We start from the raw sequence: 21,723 nt of genomic DNA, 5'->3' as shown, positions 1-21,723 counted from the left end.
TAAAACACAAGTTCAGCAGATTTGACAGACCATTTTTCATCCTCTGCTGTTTCTTTGTAAATGTGGGATGGTAAGAAGAGCTGTAGGATAATAGTAGGATAATAGTTACTCATGGACTTGTTTGTTTTGTAGTGGTTACGGAATCCTGGCCCCCAACATGAGAAGAGAACGTTGTTTGGAGACATGGTTTGCTTCCTGTTCATAACCCCACTTGCCACCATCTCTGGGTGGTTGTGTCTTAGAGGAGCCGTGGATCATCTGCACTTCAGTAGCCGACTAGAAGCAGTTGGACTTATTGCACTCACAGTTGCACTCTTTACAATTTACCTCTTTTGGACACTTGTGAGTATTGTATGTGTTTATTTTATCCATTAATTATCTAGTATTGTAAATGGTCTGTTTCTGACATGGATAACCTAAGCTCTTTCTCTTTTACTTGAATATTTTGAGGGACATTTAATCTAAAGATCACTATTAATGTTAATATACTCAATGTCTGCTCACAGGTCCCCAATATTTGTCAGATCATGCCATGTAACAAGGATCAGTGAGTCATAATTTGACTTGCAACATAAAATATAACTAAAAATTGGTTAAAAAGGTAAATTGTTCTGTAATGTTCTTTCCTTGGTTTACTGGTAAAAACAAATATATATCATCTTTTCAGGCTACTGGTTGCTGCATAAAAGACAATTTTTAGCAAAACGTAGCCCTAAGATGCTGGTTGGGGATTTTGTTCACTTAAAGAAGAATTTCAGGATAAAAAGAATTATCATGCAGTTGTGCTGTGTCTGCACTGCATGGGTTAACTGCTAGTTTTTGTCTAGGGGTGAGGAAAGCGGAGATCTACTTGCCTAATCCGCCGATCCTCCAAGTGCAAGACAGGTTCCTGGCTGCTCCTGCAACCCCCCCCCCCCCCCCCCCCACACACACACACACACTGTTTTGTTGGACTGTTCCTGACGTCATCATGCCCATAGACTGGCTCTGGATGTGAAGACAGCAGGAACAGTCCACCGCTGGACGTGGGAGAGCATTCTTTTGAAGAGGATTGGGTAAGTATAACCTTTTCGGTACGCCCCTGGACAAAATGAGCAGTTAACCAGTGGTGAACATTGAGGGGACACATTTTTTCATTGAGTTCTGCTTTAGGAGACTTCCACTGACCCTTAACAAGCACAGCAGTAATGTTCAGCATTCTCAGATCCTATCAATAGAAGGTACAGCTCTGATCTTGCTATGGCAGCAATTTTTCAATAAATACATAATTTTATGTATGTCTCTATACTGTGAATTACCAGGCCACAGTTAAAAATCTCAGCCCAACCTTCCAAAATGCCACCCAAAACCAGTACAATATGAATGCAATCAAAGGAGATCCATAGTGACTTGCCATGTTGTATCCTCATATTTTCATAATGAGGCAACATAAATTAATACAAAGGTGTAAGTAGGAGGACATCAATCGCATTGTCTCAGAGAGTCTGGTAAGTAGGCTGTACTGCAACTTACATTTTCTCCTACACCATTAAACTATGGGGCTGATTTACTAAAAGCAATTCGCTGCGCCGGTTCATGGCTTAATTAGCACGCCAGATTAATTAATCCTTAATTAGGCGCATGAACCGGGCGCAGCAGCCGGCGCAATGCAAAAATAAATATGTAAAGCCGCCGAACTCCCTTTTAGAAGTCTATTGGAGAAATCAAAAGTGTTAATTTTTAAGGTTAATATGCTAATTTTTGTCCTAAAAAGTGTTTGGGGACCTGAGTCCTGCCCCAGGGGACATGTATCAATGCATTTTTTATTTTTTCAAATGGCCGTTTTTTCGGGAGCAGTGAATTTAATAATGCTTAAAGTGCAACAATAAAAGTGACATATTCCTTTTTAATTTCGTACCTAGGGGGGGGTGTATAATATGCATGTAAATGAGCGTGTGTTTCCTGTGGTTAGAAGTATCTCTGCACAAAATGACATTCTGATGGAAAAAAAGTCATTTAAAATCATGTGCGGCTAAAATGAATCGTCAGCTCCTGGCAATTCAGAGCAAATTCATTCATATAAAAAAAAACGTGGGGTCCCCCCAAATTCCATTACCAGGCCCTTCAGGTATGGTATGGATATTAAGGGGAACCCCGCTGTCGAATAAAAAAAAAATTACGTGGTGTTCCCCCCAAATATCCATACCAGGCCCTTCAGGTCTGGTGTGGATTTTAAGGGGAACTCCACCCCAAATTTAAAAAAAAATGGCGTGGAGTTCCCCCAAAAATCCACACCAGACCCCTTATCCGAGCATGTAACCTGGCCGGCCGCAGAAAAGAGGGGGGACGAGAGAGCGGCCCCCCCTCTCCTGAACCGTACCAGGCCACATGCCCTCAACATGGGGAGGGTGCTTTGGGGTCCCCCCCAAAGCACCTTGTCCCCATGTTGATGGGTAAAAGGGCCTCATCCCCACAACCCTGGTCGGTGGTTGTGGGGGTCTGCGGGCGGGGGGCTTATCGGAATCTGGAAGACCCCTTAAACAAAGGGGACCCCCAGATCCCGCCCCCCCCCGTGTGAAATGGTAATAGGGTACATTGTACCTCTACCATTTCACCAAAAAAAGTGTCAAAAATTAAAAAAAACACAATAGCTGTTTTTTGACAATTCCTTTATTAATGTCTTCTTTCCGCGCTTCTTCTTCCATCTTTTTCTTTTCTGCTTTCATTCGGGTTTCTTCCTTTATCTTTTTCTTCTTCCTCTGCTTCTTTCTTGGGTCTTCTCGTCTGCATCTTGCACCGGCTTCTTCTTTTATCTTCTTCTCCCTCCTTTGGTCTTCTCATTCGCATCTTGCACGGCTTCTTCTTCCCAGGACGATCCGCTTCCAATTGAAGTTCCCGCTGTGTGACGCGCCTGTGACCCCACCCCCCTCTGACGCACATGTACCACACGGGACTTTCTTATGGCTTTCCCCGTGGCATCAGAGGGGGGCGGGGCCACCAGATGACGCTGCGTCCTCAGTGATAAAAGTACTGTCTGAAGAACAGGAGCGTCACGCGGCGGAAGCGGATCTTCCGGGGAAGAAGAAGCCAGTGCAAGATGCGGGCGAGAAGACCGAAGGAAGAAGCAGAGGAAGAAGAAGATGAAGGAAGAAACCCGAATGAAAGCAAAAAAGAAGAAGATGGGAGAAGAAGAAGAAGCGCGGAAAGAAGAAGACATTAATAAAGGAATTATCAAAAACCGGCTATTGTCTTTTTTTACATTTTTGACACTTTTTTTGGTGAAATGGTAGAGGTACAATGTACCCCATTAACATTTCACACAGGGGGGGGCCAGGATCTGGGGGTCCCCTTTGTTAAAGGGGTCTTCCAGATTCCGATAAGCCCCCCGCCCGCAGACCCCCACAATCACCGGCCAGGGTTGTGGGGATGAGGCCCTTGTCCCCATCAACATGGGAACAAGGTGCTTTGGGGGGACCCCAAAGCATCCTCCCCATGTTGAGGGCATGTGGCCTGGTACGGTTCAGGAGAGGGGGGCGCTCTCTCGTCCCCCCCTTTTTTCTGCGGCCGGCCAGGTTGCGGGCTTGGATAAGGGGTCTGGTGTGGATTTTGGGGGGAACTCCACTCCATTTTTAAAAACAAAATTGGGGTGGAGTTCCCCTTAAAATCCATACCAGACCTGAAAGGAATGGATATTTGGGGGGAACCCCACGTCATATATTTTTTTTTAATATGACGGTGGGGTTCCCCTTAATATCCATACCAGACCTAAAGGGCCTGGTAATTGAATTTGGGGGAGACCACCACATTTTTTTTATGAGCAATGACTATTCTTTATAGCCATGAGTACTTTTAAATTACTTTTTTTTTTTTCCTTCAGAAATGACATCTTGTACAGGGACAGTTCTAAGCACGGGAAACATGCACTACTTCACAGGCATACTATACCCCCCTCCACCCCCTATGAAATTTAAAGGACTATTTCACTTTTATTGTTTCACTTTAACCACTTCCATACCGCGCCTATTCTGGCACTTCTCTCCTTCATGTAAAAATTATATTTTGTTCCAGGAAAATTTCTATTTTTTTAGGGAATAAAGTGGCTGTCATAAAAAAAAATGTATTTCCAACGGTATTTGCGCAATAATTATTCAAACGCCTTTTTTTTTGCCCAAAAAAAACGTTTCATGAATTAAAAAATAACAAAACAGTAACGTTAGCCCAATTTTTTGGGATAATGTGAAAGACGATGTTACACCGAATAAATAGATACCCAACATGTCACGCTTTAATATTGTACACACTCATGGAATGGCGCCAAACTTCAGGATTTAAAAATCTCCATAGGCGATGCTTGAATTTTTTTTACAGGTTACCAGTTTAGAGTTACAGAGGAGGTCTAGTGCTAGAATTATTGCTCTTGCTCTAATGCACGCGTCAATAACTCACATGTGTGGTTTGAACGGCGTTTACATATGTGGGCGGGACTTACATGCCTGTTCGCTTCTGAGTGTGAGCTACTAGGGACAGGGGCGTTTTTATTCTATTTATTTTTGTAACTTTTTTTTCAGATTTTTTTTTAGTTTTGCACTTTTTTTTCAGAATTTTTTTTTTTTGATCACTTTTATTCCTATTACAAGGAACGTAAGCATCCCTTGTAATAGGAAAAGTGTGTGACAGGTCCTCTTTATGGAGAGAGGTGGGGTCAATAAGACCCCACATCTGTCCTCCAGGCTGGAAATCATGAGATCGGAAAAAAAACACTGGGGTAGATTCAATAAGATTTGCGCAGTTTTTACGTAGGCGCAGGGCACCGTTTTTGCCCTGCGCCCCCGCAAATTATCTGCGCTACCCTCTGTGACGGTATTGGTATGATATCCCCGTCAACGTTCCCTTCTTCCCATAACGAAAATCACCCCAATATTCCACGAGAAGGAATATCCCTGGAGTCGCCCAGAAAGCCACACATGCCAAGCTTACTGCTGGAACAACACAGACTTTAATGTTATAACACACACAGCTTATATGTCATTTCCAAAACTGTTACAATGACAAATCTCCGCCCCCCTCTTACACAGTGGGGGGTCTTCAATACAGCTCCTTTGAAATAAAGATATTTCTTTGAACTAATCAGTATCTAGCCGGTTAGGCACCGCATATAGAGAGATAATTACCACAATGAAGCAATCAGCATAATTAACACAAGCCACTTAAACACAGATCTCCTTCACACAACACAATAGATCAATTAACCTTTAGAAATAGTGAGGGGACATTAGCACTTCAATAACCGGATGGTAATCACAATGGCAAGCAGGGAGAATTAAACTGAGACATATAGGCAAATGTATCACAATGGCCCCCCTTTTTCTCCCTGCTCCGGAAAACCCGGTTGGACCTTCCCTGGTCCAGTAGGGTTGACGGGTTTAGAGCTTTTAGTCCGAGGTTAACTCCGTTTGGCATGACTGACCTCCCTTGGCAACTGCTTCAGACTCAGGTATGCCACCGGGTCGTCAGATCACACGCCGGTCAGTCCCCAAGTCTTTGTGCGATCTGCAAAGTCACCAGAAGTCAGTGTGAAGACAGCGAATGGGTCTGTGCGCCGCCATCTAGGTGTCCCGCTATGGGAGGGGCAGGTTAAGGCTCTGAAGTGACAGTCACAGGAGATTCATAAAAAGAAAAAGTTATATTTGTTGAAATGCTGTAGCACTGGTGCTCAGAGTCCGGGGGGGGGGAGGGGACTCAGAGCCCCATAAGGTCAGCCACCCCCTGCTCCCTCCGCAGCCGCCGGTTCTCCTCTTTGAGCTTCTCCAGCTCCATCTCCAGTTCATGGAGCCTGGGGGGGTCAGCCCGCTGTGACCTCAGGTGGTTGTTCTCCTCCTCCATGCGGCTTATGCACTCCTCCAGCTCTATGTACTCACGGATCAGATCCTGCTTGCTCATGTCCTGCAGGCTTTCCACGTGGTCCTTCATCATCAGGAACTGGGTGGTGGTGTAAGGGGCCACCGGTGGGCCCTTGGCGAACATCTCGGCCTGCATCTGGGGCGCCCGCTGCGATTCCATCTCCTCCAGTCGCTTCTTCTCCTCCCAGGTCCGCTGGTTATATGACTTCCAGGACCTCTTCTTCTTGGAGGGTAGCTGGCGGTGCCTCTTTCTGCCCAGCTCCCTCCAAGGCCCCTCCGGCTCATGGCTGTCGCCCATGACCAGCTGACAATGGTGTTCCCTGTTGTCCGCAATAACAGTTCGTACCATGAGGGCTTCGTAAGGGGTGCCCAATGGTTCTTCCTGACCCAGCTCCTGGGGATCCCAAGCCGAGTCTACACAATGGGCTGCTGCTGGTGGGCGGTACCCAGGTTGAGACCAATTTGACCTGGTGTTGTCATTCATGGGGCAATTCTGCTTGAAGTGACCCAACTGCTTGCACCGGAAGCAGCGTTGTTCGTTGTCCTCCTGGCGTGGGTAGCGAGGGCTAGATGTCATCTGTCTGTTAGGCGGTTGGTATCTAGCGGCTGGTGGGTGTGAGGGCGCCGTTGGTTGTGGAGGTTGTACCCGTGGTGTGACCTGGTTTGTCTTGCGAGTATCCGCATATTCATCCGCCAACTTCGCGGCCTCTGGTAGAGTCATGGGCCTGCGATCTCTCACCCAATCCTTGACGTCCGTCTGGATGTGATTGTAAAATTGCTCCAGGAGCATTAGTTGCAAAATGTCCTCTGCGGTGGTGGCCTGGCTGTTGTTAACCCAGTTAGAGGCCGACAGGGACAACTGGCATGCCCATTCCGCGTAAGAGTCTTTCGTGGTTTTGCGTGAGTCCCTGAACTTCTGTCGGTGGGACTCTGGGGTTACTGCATAACGAGCCAAGAGCGCTTCTTTAACCCGGGCGTAGCTATGGATATCCTGATCTGGCACGGTCCGGAAAGCATCAGAAGCTTTGCCTGACAGTTTGCCTGACAATATTGCAACCCACTCTCTTCTAGCTATTCGGTGCAGGTTACATTGTCGCTCAAAATCCGCCAGGTAGTTATCAATTTCACAGTCCTTTTCATCAAAAGCTTTAAAAGCGCTAAACGGAATCTTCCTTGTGTCTGCTGTGCTGTACTCACTGTTCGGAGAAGGTGCGGCTGCTTGTTGGACTGCTGCCAGTTTTAACTGTAGTTCTGCGTCTCTTATTTGTTTAGCCTCCTGTAGTTCTGCGTCTATTATTTGTTTGTCTCTTATTTGTTTAGCCTCCTTCGCTAACAGGTCCATCACTTTCAGCACCACATCCGGCGTTGGGTTCGGGCCGAACCACGCTAGCTTCTCTCTCATTAGCTTGTTGGCTGGCGATTCCTCCTCCTGAATCACTGGTGTCTCCATCTCTTGTACTGCTGGCGTTGCTGCAATCCCGTCCTCCTGGTCTATCTCCATTGATTCTGCTATGATGACCCGCTTGGTTTTGTTGCTAGCAATCCTTCCACGAACTTCCAGTAGTTCTTCCAGTGTCTGCTTGGAATCCGGGTGTGAAGGGGAATAGAAGGGAAAAATCCCACTGCTGCCAACCAATTGTGACGGTATTGGTATGATATCCCCGTCAACGTTCCCTTCTTCCCATAACGAAAATCACCCCAATATTCCACGAGAAGGAATATCCTTGGAGTCGCCCAGAAAGCCACACATGCCAAGCTTACTGCTGGAACAACACAGACTTTAATGTTATAACACACACAGCTTATATGTCATTTCCAAAACTGTTACAATGACAAATCTCCGCCCCCCTCTTACACAGTGGGGGGTCTTCAATACAGCTCCTTTGAAATAAAGATATTTCTTTGAACTAATCAGTATCTAGCCGGTTCGGCACCGCATATAGAGAGATAATTACCACAATGAAGCAATCAGCATAATTAACACAAGCCACTTAAACACAGATCTCCTTCACACAACACAATAGATCAATTAACCTTTAGAAATAGTGAGGGGACATTAGCACTTCAATAACCGGATGGTAATCACAATGGCAAGCAGGGAGAATTAAACTGAGACATATAGGCAAATGTATGACACCCTCGATTCACGGAGCAGTAGCTCCGTAAATTGCGTGGGCGCTCCGGCAAAATGCCCGGCGTAAGCGCGCGCAATTTAAATTATCCCGTAGGGGGCGGGAATCATTTAAATTAGGCGCGTTCCCGCGCGAGCGTAGGGCGCATGCTCCGTCGGGAAACTTTCCCGACGTGCATTGCGGCAAATGACGTCGCAAGGACGTCATTTACTTCAAAGTGAACGTGAATGGCGTCCAGCGCCATTCACGATTCACTTACGCAAACAACGTAAAATTTAAACTTTGTGAAGCGGGAACGACGGGTATACGTAACATTGGCTGCCCCTGCTATTAGAAGGGGCAGCCTTACGCGAAACCCGACGGACGGAAACGACGTGAACTGCGTACGCAGGGCTCGCGTAACGTGAATCGGCGTTAGTATGCAATTCGCATACTATACGCTGACCACAATGGGAACGCCCCCTAGCGGCCAACGTAAGAATGCAGCCTACGATATGACTGGCATAAGAGCCTTATGCTAGTCATATCTTAGGCTGCCGTCGGCGTAACGAGGTTCCTGAATCAGGAGCATTCGTATCGCCGGCACAAGTAAGCAATTGCGCTGCGTAACTATGGTTACGCAGACGCAATTGCTTCTTGAATCTAGGCCACTGATCTCATGCTTTCAGTAGCAATCATGTTCGTTCAGCACAGTGGTGTAGTGGATAGCACTTTCACCTAGCAGCAAAAAGGGTCGCTGGTTCGAATCCCGCCCGTGACACCATCTGCCTGGAGTTTGCATGTTCTCCCTGTGCCTGCGTGGGTTTCCTCCCACAATCTAAAAACATGCTGTAAATCGGATCCTGTCTAAATAAGCCCTAATATGCAGTAGTATATTTAGGTTTTGTGCTGCCCTAGGCACCTCCTAATACAAAAATGACCCACCCCATTCTGTCAAGGCCACACCCTGTTTTTATATGACCCACCCAGTCATTTTCAGGGGGGGGGGGGCATTGGATTCCCTTAATTTGCATAGTTTTTCTCTCACTTCCTGTTTGGCTATGGGGCAGGAAGTGAAGGGAATTATTCGCAATTGGACAGGGATGGTACAAAATAAACTGACAGGGGCTAGTGTTGATTATAGTTCTACTTTAAGCACAAATTTCTGATAATTTTATTGAGACTAAGAAAATATAACCATGCCAATAGGCCAGGATACAGTGTTGCTAATATGTTTGAATGTGTGTTAGGGACCCCCACAAACACCACCCAATGTTAAATAAACAATTTTTTTAATTTGCAAATAAGTTTCATCCCTTCCTCAGAGACCTTAGCAGCAGTACAGGCAACTTCCTGTAGGGCGTGATGTCCTGTGTGCTGGCCACCACTTTCCGAGAACCACATATGCGCATATCCAATACACAGTGGTCGTGCATCTACGTGCAGGAACACAATTTTTAGGGAAAGGGATAGTAAAGCAGATGCAGATCCCAGGATTAGACTAACAAATGTTTCTAGTGAAAGGCAACTGGTGTTTTCTATTAAACAATGGCTAAATGGGCCATTGACATGCATCACAGTTGATCTGAGGAATGTGTCTTTGCAAATTTAAACTAAATGAAATCCTTTCTTATTTTTGCTTGGGGCTAGAGTGCAGAGGGATTAAAAGTCTGCTCATTTTTTGGGGATGTTTGCTCCCCTGATAGGGTGAAGACACCTCCCAAATTTTGTCACTTTCTACTTCAAATTCATTCACTTCCTGTTACATAGCCAAACAGGAAGTGAGGGTAAAACCCTACTAATGTCTTTTCTTGGGGACACAGAGATCAATCTAAATAGTTTCCCATTATGTAAAGTGCACTCTAGCATTTTGCTGTGTACACCCCAAATTATTAGGGATCTTGGACTTTGGGGTCCATTCACTAAAGGCAAATCCACTTTGCACTACAAGTGGACAAGCAAGGAAGAAAAGAACAAAAACAAAAAAAAACGTTGCTTCTACATAATTGGATGTTAACCACTTGCCGCCCGCCAATGACATATTGACGGCGGCAAAGTGGTTGTAGAATCCTGACTGGACGTCATATGACGTCCTCAGGATTCTGAGCCGATGCGCGCCCCCGGGGGTGCGCATCGCGGCGATCGTTGTTGCAGGGTGTCAGTCTGACACCCCGCAACACCGATCTCGGTAAAGAGTCTCTCACGGAGACTCTTTACCACGTGATCAGCCGTGTCCAATCACGGCTGATAACGATGTAAACAGGAAGAGCCGTTGATGGCTCTTCCTCACTCGCGTCTGACAGACGCGAGAAGAGGAGAGCCAATCGGCAGCTCTCCTGACAGGGGGGGTTCGCGCTGATTGTTTATCAGTGCAGCCCCCCCTCGGATTGCCACATGGACCACCAGGGAAGCCCACCCTGGACCACCAGGGAAGCAGGCAAAAAAAAAAAAAAAGGGGTAAAAAAAAAATAATAATCTGGGCAAAAAAAAAAAAAGATGCCAATTAGTGCCCACAAATGGGCACTGATTGGCACCATGGGTAAATCAGTGCTGCCCCACAGTGTCCATCAGTGCCACCCCACAGTGTCCAAGAGTGCCACCCCACAGTGCTCATCCATGCCCAGTGCCCACCTATCAGTGCCCATCTGTGCCACCCATAAGTGCCGCCCATGAGTGCCCATCTGTGCCGCCTATGAGTGCCCAGTGCTGCCCATGAGTGCCCATCAGTGCCGCCTATGTGTGCCCATCAGTGCCGCATACCAGCGGCACTCAGGGTGCCAGGTGCCAATCAGTGCCACCTCATCTGTGCCCATCAGTACTACCTCATTGATGTCCATCAGTGCCATCTCATTGGTGCCCATCAGTGCCGCCATATCAGTGCCCGTAATTGAAAGAGAAAACTTATTTACAAAAAAATTAACAGAAAAAAATTAAAACGTAATTTAAAAAAAAAAACTGTCTTTTTTTAGTTGTTGCGCAAAAAAAAAAATCGCAGAGGGGATCAAATACCACCAAAAGAAAGCTCTATTTGTGGGGAAAAAAGGACGCCAATTTTGTTTGGTACAGTGTAGCATGACCGCGCAATTGCCATTCAAAGTGCGACAGTGCTGAAAGCTGAAAATTGGCTTGGGCGGGAAGGTGCGTAAGTGCCCTGTATGAAAGTGGTTAAAATCATCAGTGCTTCCCCTCTGATTTACAGCGACTACGCTTTTACTGCAGAGTGGCTTTGCCTTTACTAAACTCCAAACTAACTAATCATTTGGGGTGTACACAACAAAGTGCTGCAGTGCAATTTGCTTAATGGGGACACTAGTTAGATTGACCTGTGTGTCCCCAAGAAAAGACATTGGTAGGGTTTGAACCTCACTTCCTGTTCAGCTGTGTGACAGGAAGTGAAGCCAATTTTAAGAAAAGGGACACAAATCCCAACCCAAAAAACACAAGCAGGGGTTCCAACACTCACTTGGCTTCCCTCAAACACCCACAATTAGAATAGGATTGCCTTGCGCTAGATTTAAGCACAGTGCTGTCCGCCAATACTCAAGCCTGTCCGCCAATACTCCCCCCAACAGGCCATGTTTGCAGGTTTCAAGCCTGTCCGCCAATACTCCCCCCAACAGGCCATGTTTGCAGGTTTTCCCTTATCTTGCACATGTGCTTTAAAAGACAGTCTGGACAGCAATTCTTGATAAGATAAATCCACAAAACATGTCCTGTCGGGGGTACTTGAGGACTGAGGCTGAGAACCACTGCAGTAAAAAGGAAAAAATACTTACCGCTCTGTATTTTTTTTTTATTTGCCGCAGAGTTCTCCTTCATGGTCAGCGTAAGCTGAAAACGATTTGGGCATTCACGTGCGCCGCTTCAAGCCACGCAAAGGCAGCTACGCCGCTTGATATTTACCAATATTTTTCCGGCGTAGTAAAGCGGCGTGCGCAATTGCCTGAAATTTTCGCTCGCGCATGCGCAGTACAGAAATGAACCTCCCGCAGTTTTAAATGTACTTGCCGGTGTAGCGGCTCGTTTTCACAAAAATCACTTTCACTTTCAATTCGGCCCGTAAATGTTAAACAAACACATGTCACTACACTTCCCCACATCACCCCACATCCCCCCTAATAAACTCACTCCCAAACACTTTATTTTTACATTTCTAAATGCCGTGCGCCAGGTCCATAGAGGCACACCATGCGCCCCCTCCTGGTCGCACTCGGCATTATAGTAAATAAGGAATTGTGCTGCTTTGGCAGCGCATTCCTTTAGTAAATGTCAAAACGGCTGTTGCTCCAGCCTTTGCTCCATGAATCATGGAGCAAAGGCTTGGTAAATGAGCCCCTATGTGTCTAACCACTAGTTTCCTGTTTATGTCAGTCATTAGTATTGTCAGCAGGTTCTATTCTTTTTATAACTAACTAAGCTCTTGCTTCAAAATACATACAAAAAGTATGAGGCCCCGTACACACGTCCGAGAAACTCGACGTGCCAAACACATCGAGTTCCTCGTCGAGTTCAGTGTTGAAGCCGCCGAGAATCTCGGCGGGCCGACTTTCCTCATTGAACAACGAGGAAATAGAGAACATGTTCTCTATTTGGCCCGACGAGTTCCTCGTCGGCTTCCTCGCTGAAAAGTGAACACACGACCGAGTTTCCTGGCAGAATCCAGCTCCGATCGAGTTTCTGGCTGAATTCTGCCGAGAAACTCGGTCGTGTGTACGGGGCCTTAGACAACCTCACTGTCTTTATTTGAGCCTGCAGGAAAAGAAAAGTTGATATCTGAATACCTTTTCTGGGTCAGTGAGCAAGAGGGTCAGCATAAAAGCCTGGCAACAATGGTTTTAAGAAGTTGAGGTCTGACTTGGCAGCCTTCATGCTTCATTCAATACAGGTTTTCTTTAATTCTGACCTGCAAAAATAAAAATGACAGCTACGGTGTGGGTGTTTAGAACAAGCACATTATTTTTCTTCAGATTTTATAAAGAACACCCAAGGCTACATGTGTACCGCTTCACAATAAGTTTTGCCAGCGGCAAAGAAAATTTTCTTTAAAGTATTGATTTTGTTAATCATTTGTCTTTGTTTAAAATGTATTAGACTTTAAATGTAGTTTCCTTCATATTGACAGCCATGTAATTGGTATACACGTGGGTGCTTTTGCTTATTCAGTACGCTTTCTCTTACACATTACAGAACAGTGCAGTCCGGCACATAAGCAAATACAGTAGCAAAGTCTTCTGAGATCCAGGCTTTTACCAATCTGTATAGGGTTGTATATGAAAACCTGATTCTGCTATAATGCCCGTACACACGATTGGAAATTCCGACAGAAAAAGTCCGATGTGAGCTTTTGAACAGAAATTCTAAAACTGTGTATGCTCCATCGGACTTTTGCTGTCAGAATTTCTGGCAACAAAAGATTGAGAGCTGGTTCTCAAATTTTCCGCCTGGATAAAATTCCTATTGGAAAATCTGATCGTCCATAGCAATTACGTTGCACAAAAATCCGACGCATGCTCAGAAACAATTCAACGCATGCTCGGAAGCATTGAACTTCATTTCTTGACGGACGAAAGTTCAGAGAACTTTTGTGTGACCGTGTGTATGCAAGCCAAGCTTGAGCGGAATTCCGTCGGAAAAACCATCCAAGGTTTTTCCGACGGAAAATCTGATCGTGTGTACAGGGCATTAGACTACATTGCTAGGATTTTGTGGATACCTGACAGTCACACCTGTATAAACTTGTTGAACATTTCATTCCAAAGCTCCCATCATTTTGTTACTATAATAGCCTCCACTATTCTGGGAAAGCTTTAAACAACAGTTTGGAGGGGGGTTTCTGTGGGAATGTTTATCCATCCAGTCAGAACATTTGTGAGGTCAAGTAATGATGTTGTATGAGAAGACCTACCTTTTTTTAATCTGTATTACAGTTCATGCCAAACTTGTCAAACTATGTCTGTATGGACTTTTTTCTTTGCACAGAGACCCAGGTGAAATGGGAAACTTTTACCAAACTGTTGCCATAGGTGCACAATTGAAACAATATCATCCCGATGCCAAAGTCTTCAGTCGGCAATGGGTTTTCTTGTAGAAGTTATGAGGGGCTCTATAGATCACTTCTACAGGGAGCGCCCCCACAGTCGTCCACCTTTACTGGGTCTCCCTGGTACTTTAGGAGCCCAGCACTGCCACCGTACCACCTTCACCTCTCTGATGTAAGAAACCAGAAGTGACAATATTTTAGGCACTTCCGGTTTTAGTTTGTTTACAAACTGTTGACACCTTGTAAAGTATCAAATGTTTTGAAGGGCAGAGAAGAGATCTGGGCCGAGATGTCATGGCCCGTGCTATCACAAGGGATTTACATCCCTTCTACATAATAAAATTAAATGAAATTAAACTTAGAGTGCCCCCATTCCCCTGTGCTGACAGACAAATGCAAACATATAAGTAGGTCCCACATACGTATGCAAACCGTGATTACATGTGTGAGGTATTGCTGCAAAAATCAGTGAGAGCGAGAGCAATAATTCTAGTGCTAGACCTTCTGTTTTCTCTAAACTGGTAACCTGTAAAGGCCTTTAAAGCGTAGAGATTTTTTAGGTTCCGTAGCTTGTCGCTGTTCCACAAGCATACACAATTTTAAAGCATGACATGTTTGGTATCTATTTACTTGGCATAACATCATCTTTAAAGTGATTTTAAAGCTTGATTTTTATTTTTATTTTCTAAAACAACAAACCTGTTATACTTACCAGCTCTGTGCAATGGTTTTGCATAGAGCAGCCTGGATCCACCTCCTCCGGTCCCCGAGAAGCTGCTTCCCATGGGGCACTTCTGCGTGCATGATCCTGAGCCGGCCCACTCTCTGCTCAAAGGTTTTGACTGACAACAGCAGGAAGGCATGGCTCCCACTGCTCTCAGCCAAGCCTGTCAGAGCTGGGAAAGGAGAAAGAGCTACTGCAAACAGGATTAGTTTTTTTTTTACCTTAATGCAGAGAATGCAAAACAATAACAAAAAGGGTATTATATTGTGTGCACTAAAATTCATAAGTGTGTTTTTCCTGAAAATTTGCATTTTAAAAAAGGCTGCCTCTTTTAAAAAAAAATGGCTGCACAAATATTGTGTGCCATAAAAAATTACAACATATATGGAGATATGGTGAAAGGGTGGGAGTGCCTTAGTCTCTGAGTTAAGATAAAAAGGAATACCCTCCTTTGTTCATGGGACTATTAGAGTGGCAAAACAGACATATACGCTCCAAAACAATATACGAAAATGTGATCCTATATTGTTTTGGAGCATATTTGTCTGTAATAGTTCCATAAACAATGAGAGTATTCCTTTTTCTAAAACATTGCAACAACCACCATTTTATTCGCCAGGATCTCTGCTTTAAAAACATATATAGTTTGGTGGTTTTAAGTAATTTTCAAGTACAAAATGCTGACTTTTATGTATGTGAGAAGTGTCAGAACTGGCTCAGTGATCAAGTGGTAACCACTTCTTGCCTCCTGGCCCTTTAAGAGGTTCTAATTGATAGGAGGCAGAGGCAGGTATTCCATTCATGTGTCACAGCGGTCACATGATCGGAAAGATCCCGATTGCAAGGATGCATTAGAAGCTTTCTGGTAACTGCTGGGAGCACGCAGGGTGCACTCTTTCAGCACAGAAGAATGTTTACATAGGACTGCATATATGTGGCCTCTCTGCGTTAAAGCCCACCCACGAGAGACCGCATATATGCGTACCGCCGGTGGAAAGAGGTTAAAGAGGTATATATTTTAATTAATAAACAAACGTGCTATACTTACCTGGGCAGGGGTGTTGCACAGAGTGGCGAGTTGCTACAGACAGTTATAGTACTGGATTGGGTGAGCAAGTAAGTATTTGGTGTTCAACAGTAGTGGTCATCAACCCTGTCCTCAGGGCCCAACTAACAGGCCAGGTTTGCAAGATAACTGAAATACATCACAGGTGATATTTGCTGCTCAGTGATTGCAGTATTCTAGTCTGCATCTCCCCAAGGTAATACATAAAACCCAGCCTGCTGTTAGACTAACCTATCTAGCCCTGTAAAAAATAAATCGCTATACATACCTTTTTAAAGCTGCTCTGATCTGGTCTCAGTGGCGAAAGCTCCTAAGGGGACACAGCTGACAATGGCTGGGAAATTAATAGGAAGTGACGTCACCCATAGACTTACTATGGGGCCTCTGTTGGCTGTGTCCTCTGCATCTGGAGCCACCACTGACAGCTCAGCGTGGGACCAGACCAGAGCGGCTTCAAAAAAGGTATATATACTGATTTCTTCTTTACAGGGCTAGATAGGTTAGTCTTAGATCGTGGATGCCAGTAGATTTTACAGATTTTAGTGTTAGAGTGGACTACTGCTTCCAAAAATTAAAAAAATGTCTTGCTGTTACAATGACTTTAAAGTGACACTAAAGGTTCAGTTTTTATTTATTTTTTAATTACAAATATGTTATACTTGCCCCCACTGTGCAGTTTGTTTTGCACAGAGTGGCCCCGATCCTCCTGTTTTGGGGTCCCACGGCGGCTCTTGCGGCTCCTCCCCGCAATAGATAACTCCTTCTGGGAAGCTTTCTTCCGAGGGGGTTACCTTGCGGGTGCGCTCCCGTGTCATACACTCGGCATCCATAGCCGCCGAGTGTATGACTCAGCCCCGGCACCCACGTCATTGGATTTGATTGACAGCAGCGAGAGCCAATGGCTGCGTTGCTATCAATCTATCCAATGAAGAGCCGAGAAGCTGTGAAGAGAACAACCACTTTAAATCTGCCTGGAGTTGGGCTTTAACGCCAAATGGTGTTGGGAGCCAATTTTGTACAGTGGCTGTAATTCAGAATATATTGCCTGGATATTTATCTGGCCGAGCCATTGGTGCCCACAGAACACCATCAAAATAAACCAAGATGATAGATCTACCTGGCACACCATAGCTCTGTCTGGCTAAAATGTAGCAGTCCTAAGTGGGTAGACTGTGTACTCTGTATGCCTAAATTTCAAATTTACTGTAACTAGTGTGTATCTTTTATTCGCCATCAGTTTACTCTTTTGACTTTTTAAATTTCCTTTTAAATATAGTTTTTTTTTATTTATTTTTTGCAGTATGACACTTGGCCTTGTTTTCATCAATAACTGACGTTTTTTTTTTTTCATTTTATTCCAGGTGTCATTTAGATACCACTGTAGATTATACAATGAATGGCGTCGGACCAATCAGAGGGTTATTCTGGTGATCCCAAAATCGATCAATTTACCTTCCAATCAGCAGTCGTTGCTGGGCCTGCACTCTCTCAAACGGAATTCTAAAGAGACCATAGTGTGACAGTGACTTAAGAGGGACTTGTCTAGCAGCCACACACACTGTAGCACTATAAATCTCCCTCTCTTTTCTCACTTGGACTTCATTCAGAGACTGTTAACCCCTAACTTGGACATCTTCATTTCTTGGAGCAACAGAATCCAGTTTTAATTTAAAATGATGAATGCTGCAATTATGTATTTGCTAACTTGCCAAACTTGTTTATTTAGCCGGTGGCATCTTGCATACAAGTCGCTAATACAGCAGCCATTAACCTCCTATTTTGTTATATTATGACATTAAAATTGACAATACGCAATTGTATTTTTTTTTTTTTAAGTCCTCCTTATTGCAGTTTAAGGCACGATGTAATGATTACCTATCTCTTCATAACAATGGAGGCAGTCATTTAAGAAATTAAACTAATAATCACGCCAATGTTATATGTCATATTAATAAGAACAAATGACATAATGATAGCATGGGGTGTTTTCAGTGTCATACCTCATCAATGTCACTTTGTGCGTACAAAAGAGCTGTCTCCATTTTTTTTTATAAAAGGCAGGTAAACATTACAAATGTTAAAGTGAAGGCGTAGAATTTAGCACAATATTTTTCTCCAGTGATGTACTTTTCTTGAAATTATATTATGCAGCCATTTTTATTTTTATTTTTCTTCTGTTTTCAACACATTTTGTATAAATATATTTATGGTTTCTAAGCTATTTTTTTAAAACAAGTATTTTTTCCAAGCCTGGCATTTACAGGATCGATACGCCAAGAGGATGTACCTGATTGTAACACTGAATAATGTCAGCTCCGTCTACACATTACATGATGGTGGTGCTGAAAGCGAGGATCTTGCTTCTGATCGGATGGCGTTCAGCATAAGCTTTTGTTCCTACAAGACGCAGAGAGACATTCTTAGCCTGAAGTCCACCCATTTAACCCTTTCACTACTGGAATATTTTAAATATGCCATTAGACTTCAACGGGAGATGGCTAGCAGAGGAAATAAACTTCAATAATTTTTAAACAATTTCACATATACCTTATGAGTTATTATAAAATTATAAAATTGTGCATTATTTAAGTAATAAATACTATAAATTCTTCGGGTAAGTCTTTTATTGTATATTGGCAGCAAACACCTTTAATTTTTTTTTTTTATAACCTCTAATATGTTTCTGAGCAGGCTATTGTTTAAAGTTAAAGCTGGCCATACGAATAGATTTTTAAATTAATTTTCGTATGAATATTCATACAAAAATTCTTAGTACGTTTGATGACTTTATTAATGTCATTTTAACGTACTTCAAAATTAATTTGCTTTTAACATTTGATTTTAGGATGAATGCCATTTCCCAAACAAAAACCACACACACAGTTAAAAAATGTATTTGTTCAAATTTTCCTCCTTCAAATTTTCTCATCACTATGGTCAAAAACAAACATTTTTCTCCTTCAAGCCTTCTCATCACGAAAGTCAAAAACAAACATGAGTTTGGGTCCACGAACAATTAAAAAATCACATTTTCTTAAAGCGGAGGTTCACCCTAATAGCATGTATATCTGACCAACTCCCTTATAGTCGTAACAAGTACTGTCCGCAATTATTATTTTTTTTATGCTTTACGTACCTTGTAATCCATTTTTTCAATCTACTTCTGAAAAAAGCCGAACATGCGGAGATGTGAGTCGGCTCTATACGGCGCCTGCACTCTGCATGTTCGTTTTTTTAGCAAGCCCTGTAACTCGTGCGCGCCTATGCAATACGGGGGGCGGGGCCTTATCTGCCAGGACAAACAGACGTCAATCATCTGGGCGACCTCCCAGATGACAATCCCCCTAGGCATAGAAACGCCTACTCCCACGGGGAGAAGTAGATTGAAAAAATGGATTACAAGGTACGTAAAGCATAAAAAAAAAAACGAATTGTGGACAGTACTTGTTACGACTATAAGGGAGTTGGTCAGATATACATGCTATTAGGGCGAACTTCCGCTTTAAATTGAAAAATTTCAATTGAAATTCTTCTAAGTGTACGGCCAGCTTTGACAACGACAGAAGTGATAGTGATAAACTTCGAAGAAAAATCAGAACATTATAAATAATCACCACGATAAAGAGCCTATTAAGTCTTTTTATGCCATTACATGTTTATATTTTCTAGCTCACGTGACTGAGGCACTAGTTTTCATATTTTTTACACATACCAATAAAACGCAATACAGACTTAAAACTCACCTGCTGATTCAGGTACAGTACTATTTTTTTTAGTACCCGAATCGGTGGGTCTGCCCATTTCTTTTTAAATAATTCATTTTGTATTTTTCTTTTTTTTTTTTTTACATTTTTGTAAAAGAGGATGTGCCTATGTTTGAACTAAGAGGTTGAGCCCTCTTTTTAATGGCTTAACCTCAAGTGTAAACTAAGCCTAAGGCCTCGATCACATCATGGTGCAGAGACAGCAGTTTATATGCACACTTTCCGCAAAGGCACAAAAAAAAACTGTTGTTCTCTATGTGCCCTGTTTACACCATACTGTGCAGATTTTTTCTGCGCAGAAATCTGCAACGTGTATTCAGTTTTCTGCACAGGAAAAAAAACTGACATGCCCTAAACATTATGCAAAAAGGGGCACATAAGAGGTAGAAAAAAAAATCAAGACTGGCACGCTCACAGCAAAGCCTAGTGCCATCAGTACTGGCACAGGGAGATGAAAATGTGTCAAGACGATGCACTATTTGATGCGAAACGCGTCGGGAGACTCCACCCCTGCCATTTTGTACATTTGAAAGCGCTGTATATCCCTTTGGAATGTAAGTGTTTCTACCTACATTAAACATTGGTACCTTTCAGTATTGCGCTATGTGCCCTTCTCTTCTTCTTCCACATCTCTACATATTGGTTTAACTTCTATCCCACATTGGGTACCCTTGGAAGCGTCCATTTACCTGAAATTGATCTCTTGGTTTCTTCTCTGATTGATGTGTGAGTCGTCTTCGCGAGCATTACAGCTGATGATCCAGGCCCGAGTGTGATTCACATTCTTCCTTACTGACCCTCTGGACATATGTCCATTAGGGTACAGTACTTCTGGTAAGCTTCCCCTTCAATGATCGGTGGTGGATTTCTTTACTTGCACTTTATCTCGGGACATTGGGATTAATATCACTAGATTTTCCACATTGGACTTTTTTTTTATTTTCACTGAGGACTTTATGTATTCACTATATAATGCTTATATCTTTTATGGTTGCAATTTTTTGTATCTTATTTTTCATTATATAATTTTGTTTTGATGCACCGTTTATTCATCCATTTATTTGGATGATCTTCATTTTTTTTTTATGTGCTACACTTTCTATGTTTGTTCTGCACCGGAAAAAAACTGACATGCCCTTAACATTATGCAAAAAGGGCACATAAGAGGTAGAAAAAAAATCCAGACTGGCACGCTCACAGCAAAGCCTAGCGCCATCAGTACTGGCACATGGTGATGAAAATGTGTCAAAACGGGGCTCCTGTTCCAAATGAAAAATACAGCCTGCAGCCTCGTACACACGATCAGATTTTTGGACGACCGCTCGTCCGTTTTTTTGTTACATGCAAATTTTATATTGAAAGTGAAGAGGTTACTCACCATACGAAAATTCTCGTACGACAGAATACAACTTCAGAAGTGACGTAATGTGTTGACTAGTTTTGTATGTGTTCTTTTGTTTCTGAGCATGCATAGTCTTGCTCTTACGATTTTTTTTCAGACGAAAACCGTACTAATTAAATAAAATTGGATGCTAAGTTCACATACAACAAAAAATGTATAGTCTGCACATCCAGATTTTGTTGGACGAAAAACCGGAATCAGCTGGCGATAGCACCATACTAACGATCCGAAAATCGGCAGATTTTCGTATTGTGTATACGGGCCTTTAGGCTGGTCATATACCGTATATACTTGAGTATAAGCCGACCCGAAGCCAAGGCACCTAAATTTACCACAAAAAATTGGGGAAGCATATTGACTCGAGTATAAGCCTAGAGTGTCCATCTGCATGCCTCACTGTGCCTCACTTTGCCTCACTGTGTCCATGTCCATGGGCAGCACAGTGGTGTAGTGAGTAGCACTCTCGCCTAGCAGTAAAAAGGGTCGCTGGTTTGAATCCTGACCATGACACTACCTGCCTGGAGTTTGCATGTTCTCCCTGTGCCTGCGTGGGTTTCCTCCTGGTACTCCGGTTTCCTCCCACACTCCAAAGACATGCTGATAAGTTAATTGGCTTCCGTCTAAAATTGGCCCTAGTATATGAATGTGAGTTAGGGACCTTAGATTGTAAGCTCCTTGAGGGTAGGGACTGATGTGAATTTACAATATATATGTAAAGCGCTGCATACATTGACAGT

The 21,723-nt window shown here is 43.5% G+C and overlaps 1 protein-coding gene across 6 annotated transcripts in view; it reads left to right on the top strand.

Annotated features, from left to right (window-relative positions):
- Positions 1-18,431, top strand: part of MARCHF3 (membrane associated ring-CH-type finger 3) — a 311,466-nt gene extending 293,035 nt beyond the window's left edge. For 5 of the 6 annotated variants that reach the window (XM_040344696.1, XM_040344704.1, XM_040344691.1 and 2 more), the window contains 2 exons: positions 133-351; positions 17,182-18,431. In XM_040344696.1, coding sequence (XP_040200630.1) covers positions 133-351; positions 17,182-17,340 — 378 coding nt within the window. In that variant the 3' untranslated portion in view covers positions 17,341-18,431. The remainder of the gene's footprint in view (positions 1-132; positions 352-17,181) is intronic. The other variant, XM_040344726.1, reaches the window with a different exon arrangement.
- Positions 18,432-21,723: the final 3,292 nt, after the last annotated feature.

This window comes from Rana temporaria, chromosome 1, assembly GCF_905171775.1.
Source record: "Rana temporaria chromosome 1, aRanTem1.1, whole genome shotgun sequence".
NCBI lineage: Eukaryota > Metazoa > Chordata > Amphibia > Anura > Ranidae > Rana > Rana temporaria.
The sequence above is the reverse complement of the archived record's forward strand: the minus strand, read 5'-3'. Positions and strand labels throughout refer to the sequence as shown.